The sequence below is a fragment of the Halichoerus grypus genome, chromosome 15, assembly GCF_964656455.1.
Source record: "Halichoerus grypus chromosome 15, mHalGry1.hap1.1, whole genome shotgun sequence".
Classification (NCBI taxonomy): Eukaryota; Metazoa; Chordata; class Mammalia; order Carnivora; family Phocidae; genus Halichoerus; species Halichoerus grypus.
In genome coordinates this window covers 26,573,713-26,580,713 of record NC_135726.1, presented here as the reverse complement: position 1 = coordinate 26,580,713, position 7,001 = coordinate 26,573,713, and the positions used below count along the sequence as shown (strand labels likewise).

Genomic DNA, 7,001 nt, shown 5'->3' with positions numbered 1-7,001 from the left:
CACAGCGGCAGCGGCGCGCACTGAGAGGCCTGGCCGGGTGCGGGGGTCCCGCAGGCGCGTGGCCGCTGCCGGGGAGCCTGAGGGCCGGGCCTCGCACGCAGGGCCTACCCGGCTGCGCCGTGAGCGGCCGCGGCGTCGGCGGCGAGGCCTCCTAGATGCGCGTTGGGGCTCTACGGAGCAGAGCGGAGGCTGGGCCCGGGCCGCGAGCAGGGTAGGAGGCCGACCGGCCCGCTCGCCCCGCGGTGGATGCGGCGGCGGCGGCGGCGATGGACGCCCCAGAGGAAGAGAGCTTCGCGCTGGCCTTGTGAGTGACGCCGCCCGGCAGTGCCGGCGCTCGCCTGGGCCTCCGCCCTGTGAAACGGTGTCCTGGAGGGGTGGGATGGGGGTGAGGGACCGCCAAGGCTCCGCCCCAGTTCCCGCCGCCGATTGCGCGGCCGCAGCGACCGCCGGGTTCAGGCCGGGAGGACGGGAGTGCGGCGAGAGTGTCACGCGATGAGCAACGCCTCCATCACAATCCCCCCGCCCCCGCCCCTTAGTCGTCAGCAAAACCTGGCAGCTTTGAGCTGCCGAGGCCGACCACGGGTCAGAGGACCTTCCACCACCACCACCTCCACCATCAACTCCTTCGGGGACTCCTGAGCCGATTGCCCCCCAGGCCAGTATCTCGCTGGCGCCAGGTTCACGCTCACAAGCCGATAGGTGTGGGGTGATAGCGAAGATGCGGTGAGTAAACCTGAAGGACAAACATGCAAGGAGCCTTAAGATGTGCCCTGCGAGCCGTTGCTCCCCTTTATTTGTCCCTTTTGTGGCTCCTTGTGTCCTAACAGGTTTTCTGAAAACGGAGCCATTCAACTTCGATGTCACAAATGTGTCAAGTGGGTTTTCCTGTTCGGAATTGCTACATTAGGCAATAATCATTCTTAATTCGTTGAAGCTGGGTGATGGAAAGTTCACTTTGCTGTTCTTTTTTAGGCATGTTTGAAAATGTCCCTGATACACTTTTTTAAGCGAATTCTTTGAAACAGCACCTAATCCAGTTCTATTTTTCAGCTCTTCCGCCTCTGATGCAGAATTTGATGCTGTGGTTGGATATTTAGAGGACATTATCATGGGTAAGCTTCCTTGAGCCTCAGTCTAACCTGTGCTCTAAATTTAGTTCTTAGACCCTTGCGGTTTGGAGAGTTAATATTGAGAGAAAACAGCAAGCTGAATATAAATTTTAATGTAGCACAGAATAATATTAAGTAAGCCTTACTGTGATTTTAGAGGCAAACATCCCCCATGGTTTTAACAACTAATAACCATAGCTTCAGGTCCTGGGAGGGACTTATTCAGGTAATGGGGCCCTAGACTTTAGGAGCCTCTTGGCAAAACTTCAGGAGCGACTGACCTATTTTATTTCAGAGAGTAAGAGGAATTCCATTTTTCAGTTTTGAGCTTTAACGTTTTCATGACATGAACCACAGCGTAATACCATAGCCATAGCACACGTGTCCATGAAGAAAGTAAGTGCCATACTTCAGCTGGTTCTGTATTTTCCTGGGTTCTGAGTTCCCCTTTGTGCATTCATTTTGGTGCATACAGACCTGCTAAGTATAATAAGCAGTAACAGGCACCCAAGGTTTAAGACAAATAACATGGGAGTGAAAAACTTTGAGAAAACTTTTTTTTCTTTAAATTAGGCAAAAAAAGGGACTCCGTTATTTTGGTGGTATTTCATAATCTGTGTTTCGTAGTCTAGTCTAGTCTGAAAATTACTGACCCAAGCTTTTGTATCTTCAGGTCCCAAAAGTTCACACCCTTAACACCTAAATACAGAGGTTTCACCAGTAAGCCCTTGTCCTGTGTGAATCTGAGGGCTTCTGGGGAATCCTCAGGAATACTTTTGAGTTCTTCCATCCATTTGGGCACCCTGTGTGCCGTGGGAAAAAGAGCCTTTTTTTTTTTTAAAGATTTTATTTATTTATTTGACACAGAGAGAGTGAGAGAGAGAGAGAGCATAAGCAGGGGGAGTGGCAGGCAGGCAGAGGGAGAAGCAGGCTCTCTGCTGAGCAAGGAGCCCGATGCGGTACTTGATCCCAGGACCCTGGGATCATGACCTGAGCCGAAGGCAGCCGCTTAACCGACTGAGCCACCCAGGCGCCCCAGAAAAGGAGCCTTTTTAAAGCTCAGGGTATTTATCCTAAAGGCTAGGTCATTTGTGAAGCTTTCCTTTTATTTTCAGAATATTCTCTTCACTTGTTAAAATATCTTATTCTTTCACATTTAGGTGTTTGCTATAAGCTAATCTCTATACGAATCCTCTGAATTCCACCTGGCAATCCTTTATGATAGGTACTCTATCATCCTCATTCACTAGTTGACAGAAGTGGGGCTTAGAGATACTAGGAAATGTCCCCAAGGTCACACAATTTAAGTGACTGAGCTAGGATTGGAGCCCATATGCTTAATCACTACACTGTTTCCACCATAGCTGCTGAAATCCTATTAAAAGAGAACCATCCTGGGGCGCCTGGGTGGCTCAGTCGGTTAAGCATCTGCCTTCAGCTCGGGTCATGATCCCAGGGGCCTGGGATTGAGCCCTGCATCAGGCTCCCTGCTCAGCGGGGAGTCTGCTTCTCCCTCTCCCTCTGCCCCGCCCTTCCACTCAAGCTCTTCTCTCACTCGTTCTCTGTCTCTCAAAAAAATAAAATCTTTAAAAAAAAGAGAGAGAGAGAGAGAACCATCCCATTCCTTTGTGGAAAAGGAATGTAAAGGAGTTCCCAAGCCACCGTTTGGGTGTGTTTAAAATGGACCAAAGGATGGTGGTAATGGTTGCACAACAACGGAGATGTACTTAATGTCACCAAACCACACTCAAAAATGGTTAAAATGGTGAATTTTATGTGATTAAAAATATGAGTATTTGTTATTAATAAAAAGACTGGATTGGGCTCTTTGAATGTCGGTGTCCTATTGAACACTTCCTTAAAACATCTTTAGTTTTCCCTCTCCTAGAGACTGGCCACTGAGAAAGCAGTTGTGCTGGCGCAGAATTCCTGCCTGTTTATCAGTCAGAATGGTTTTTAGTCTCTACTGAAAAGCATAGAATTTCCCTATTTTGGTTCAGATGCCGAGTTCCAGTTATTACAGAGAAATTTCATGGACAAGTACTATCAGGAGTTTGAAGACACAGAAGAGAATAAACTCACCTACACGCCTATTTTTAACGAATACGTAAGTGGTTTTGTTTCTCTCCCCGCAGATTAGGAGTTCTTTAAAATGTGAATTTAAAACCAAAAGATGTTGATGTTTGCTGTACTTTTAGAAGCTGCCACCAATACCTGCCAGGAGTTGTTTAGAATCCGGTCTAGTTTTCACCTCCCATTGCTTTCCTCTGCAGTGTTTGGTGATTTTTGTCCAACTTCTGTTTTAAAAAATGGCTTGATCATAGTCCTGTTTTCAGTTATAATCAGTTATAATATATGGGTTCACAATACCTTGCATTCATATGCTTTGACCTTTGGACTTGCACACACTACAGTTTACCCTCAAACAATGTGAGGAGGGGCACCTGGGTGGCTCAGTCGTTGGGCGTCTGCCTGCTTCTCCCTCTCCCTCTCCCCCTGCTTGTGTTCCCTCTCTCGCTGTGTCTCTCTCTGTCAAATAAATAAATAAAATCTTAAAAAAAAAAAAAAAATGTGGGGACTAGGGGTCCCGATGCCTGTGCAGTCCAAAGTCCCTGTATAACTTCTGACTCCTCAAAAATGTAACTACTAATAGCCTATTGTTGACTGGAAGCCTTACCAATAACGGAAATAATTGATAAACACGTATTTTGTATAGGTATCCTATACTGTGTTCTTATAATAAAGGAAGCTAGAGAAAAGAAAATGTTATTAAAATCATAAAGAAAATACAATTAAAGTCCTGTATTGATCAAAAACAAAAACCAAAACAAAACCCACATATATGTGGAGCCACGCCGTTCAAACCCTTACCGTTCAAGGGGCAACTGTATTTTTTTCTACTACATACCCAGTTAGGTACTGCATGACTGTCAGGCAGAAGTGAAAACCAAGACCGAGATCATTAATTAGTTGGTGGGGAGACCAAGACTAGAACCCAGGAGTCTCAACTCTGGACCCTCAGGTTTTTCCATTGTGCTGAGGCCTCAAGTAACCTCCTGGAACGATCTCGTCTGTCTGAGCAAAGGTTTGATCCTCCCCACTTTCTTAACCTTAGAAACAGGGCGGACTCGACGGTTTTCTCCAGACGGGCCTCCGCTTATAAGGAAACCGATTACCTGCAACAATATGCTTCTTTGTACGTTCTTTTTACAGATTCCATCTACCCAAGAAAAAAGGTCCTACTTACTCCATTCTTGGCTTCCTGTCACGGGGGGCGGGGGGGGGGGGGGCCCTGCTGTCCGCGGCCTCCACCTACGTCGGCGCGTTCGTCTTGTCGCAGGGCCGTTCCCTGCGCAGCCGCTGTGCCGCGTGGGCCCGGGCGCATGCTCACTGAGGACAGGCGCCGCACTGTGGTTCTTTGGTGTCCCCAGCGCTCAGCGTGGAGCCTGGCACATAGAATAGGCTCTTGGGAAATGGTTGCAAAGGGCTAGAGGCCAGGCTTTCTGGAAAGCAGCCTTGTTTTCCTAAAACCAAGATCCTTTCCACCGTGACAGATTTCTTTGGTAGAAAAGTATATTGAAGAACAGCTGTTGGAGCGGATTCCTGGATTTAACATGGCAGCTTTCACCACCACTTTACAGTGAGTTGAGCTTGACTGTTTTTTTCTCCCCCTTCCTCCTCCTCCACTCTGAAAAAAGACCCTCCTTTTTCTTCATTGCATGAACGTGAAGGTTGAGAGCACTTGGTGGTCAGGTCCTGGGGTGGGAGGCCCTCAAAAACCCTCTAGTGGATCGGTTTCAGTCTTTGATGAAACAGCCATCCTTTTCTTTTGCAGGCACCATAAAGATGAAGTGGCTGGTGACATATTTGACATGCTGCTCACGTTTACAGATTTTCTGGCTTTTAAAGAAATGTTTCTGGACTACAGAGCAGTAAGTCACTCTTGCTCACTTTGTCAGCCACATCGGACCACTGAGCAAATTCCAAGTAGACCTGTCAAGCACAGACCAGCTGCCAGGTTTCTCCCCACGACTGGCCAGTGTCAGTCTGGTAGCTAGCAAGGTGTCAGGAGCATAGCTGCTTTCCCCCATCAGGGACCCAGTACCCTTATTGAGGGACTGCATGCTTACGTTTTGTCACAACAGGTCCCAGGTACCTCTTATACACCCTAAATAATCAAAAGGACAAAACTGAAAAGCAGGTCTCATTGCCTTGCCTCTCTCATAATGCAGGCTCTTAATAGGAAAAAATATATTTCAGTGAAGAGAGGGAACACTTTTTAAAGAATGATGGGGCCAGTGCTGAACAAGAATGCAAAATAACTTCCTTCCCTCTCCAGTCTGCTCCCCTGTGGCCCACCCTCCCAGCCCAGCACCTCCTAACCCCATGCCAGAGACAGGGTTCTGAGCTAGAAAGGACGTTTTTTTCCCCTCCTATTCCTTGCCTCTTAGGATTGTTTTTTTTCTCACGCAGGAAAAAGAAGGCCGGGGACTGGACTTAAGCAGTGGTTTAGTGGTGACTTCATTGTGCAAATCATCTTCTGTGCCAGCTTCCCAGAATGACCTGCGGCCCTAGGTCCCACCACCAGGCAATGCGATCTTTCTGGACGTTGCCAGCCAATAGACTGGAAGAGGCTCTGGCAATGTGACAGAATACATGTTGGAAAGACTGCCTGTTCTGCAACTCCTTATTAATGTTAAGTATTGATGGGTTAGAAGACAATCGTCTGAACCTCCTGAGACCCTGAAGCACCTTCTCATGTTCAGTAATCCTAGCACTCCTCCCCAAGCAGAACCCTCTCAGGCCTCTGCGTCAGGCTCTGCCAGAGCAAGCCCAAGGCCAGCATTGCCCCTTCCCCAGCATACGTGTTGGTAGGTCAGCAGCATTGGAAGAACCCACCATCTCCAGCCCTCTTTGGCTCAGCAGGCTCTGCATGTCCTCCAGGCTTTTTCTGTGCTCACACAGCCCTCTGTATTCATCTCTCTCAGACTTGCGGCCTCAGTGGGTTTTTTGCCTGTGGGGTAACGTGTCTCTAGGCTGTCAGTCAAGCCAGCTGCCCACCCAGCTGAGCTTTCTGCATCTCATCCCATTCCAGCTAGTTAGAATCAACTGAGAGATGTCCCTTGCCTGAAGCTACACGTGAAAATCATTTCCTTGTCTTATTTTGCAGTCCTTGCATCACTGTCTTCTGCTGGTCCTGATGTGGTCTGTTTCTAGAATTCTCTTAAGCATTTTTAGAAAAATATTTTTATAGAAAAATACTCAGGCTAACCTAGTGGATATAATCTTGGAGCTTCCATGATTACCCACTTAAAGATCAAAGTATTATATGCTGTGTGCTTTTTAGCTGTTAGTGCTATGAAAGCAAAAATGCTTTCTACGTTGGCCTTCCTGGTTTACTGGGTGCCAACAAGTGTGTGCTTATGCTGGAAGTAGGCTCAAAGGTCTCCCTTTCCTGCAGCATGTTAAGTGTTTGTACAGGTTTGCTAAAACCCTTTCTGTATAAATCAGTTTGTTAGGTTTTCTGTTGGGGTAGGGTCTCTGTAGTTCCTTCCTCCTATCAAAATCTCCCTACCAAGATGGTGTTCCACTGAGCTAGTTCAGCATGAGTTAGGAGAGAGCAGACAGCTTTCCTGGTCACCTGTATGCTTTGATTTAGCACAATATTTCATAGAAATTACTGACCAGAAAACACGGATGTCACATCTCTAGAAAGAAAGAACATGGTATTTCAATTCCCAGTGTGTACCCTCTGTATTGTTTTTAAGTAAAAATGAGACTCTATACTGACCTCAATCACCTGTTCTGGTTTTAAAGTATGAGCTATATAGACTGTGTTTTTCTGTACTGATGTATGGCGCTTATTAAATACTTTTGTACCATGAGTAAACC

General features: G+C 47.3%; 1 protein-coding gene across 2 annotated transcripts; it reads left to right on the top strand.

The window, feature by feature from the left end:
* Window positions 1-7: 7 nt before the first annotated feature.
* ARL2BP (ARF like GTPase 2 binding protein) lies at window positions 8-6,999 on the top strand. Of its 2 annotated transcripts, XM_036120455.2 has the most exons (7): window positions 8-304; window positions 537-723; window positions 1,051-1,112; window positions 3,110-3,216; window positions 4,664-4,749; window positions 4,945-5,041; window positions 5,583-6,999. In XM_036120455.2, the coding sequence occupies exons 2-7, from the start codon at window positions 719-721 to the stop codon at window positions 5,682-5,684; spliced, it is 459 nt and encodes a 152-aa protein (XP_035976348.1). In that variant the 5' UTR covers window positions 8-304; window positions 537-718; the 3' UTR covers window positions 5,685-6,999. The 2 variants fall into 2 exon arrangements, with proteins under 2 accessions (XP_035976348.1, XP_035976347.1); XM_036120454.2 differs by lacking the exon at window positions 537-723.
* The last annotated feature ends 2 nt before the right edge of the window (window positions 7,000-7,001 follow it).

Excerpts from the sequence above, each read along its gene's own strand:
- ARL2BP (XM_036120454.2), top strand. The coding sequence starts at position 267 with ATGGACGCCCCAGAGGAAGAGAGCTTCGCGCTGGCCTT. Across the intron at positions 1,113-3,109 it reads TTTAGAGGACATTATCATGG|ATGCCGAGTTCCAGTTATTA; the intron begins GTAAGCTTCCTT and ends ATTTTGGTTCAG. Across the intron at positions 5,042-5,582 it reads TGTTTCTGGACTACAGAGCA|GAAAAAGAAGGCCGGGGACT; the intron begins GTAAGTCACTCT and ends TTTCTCACGCAG.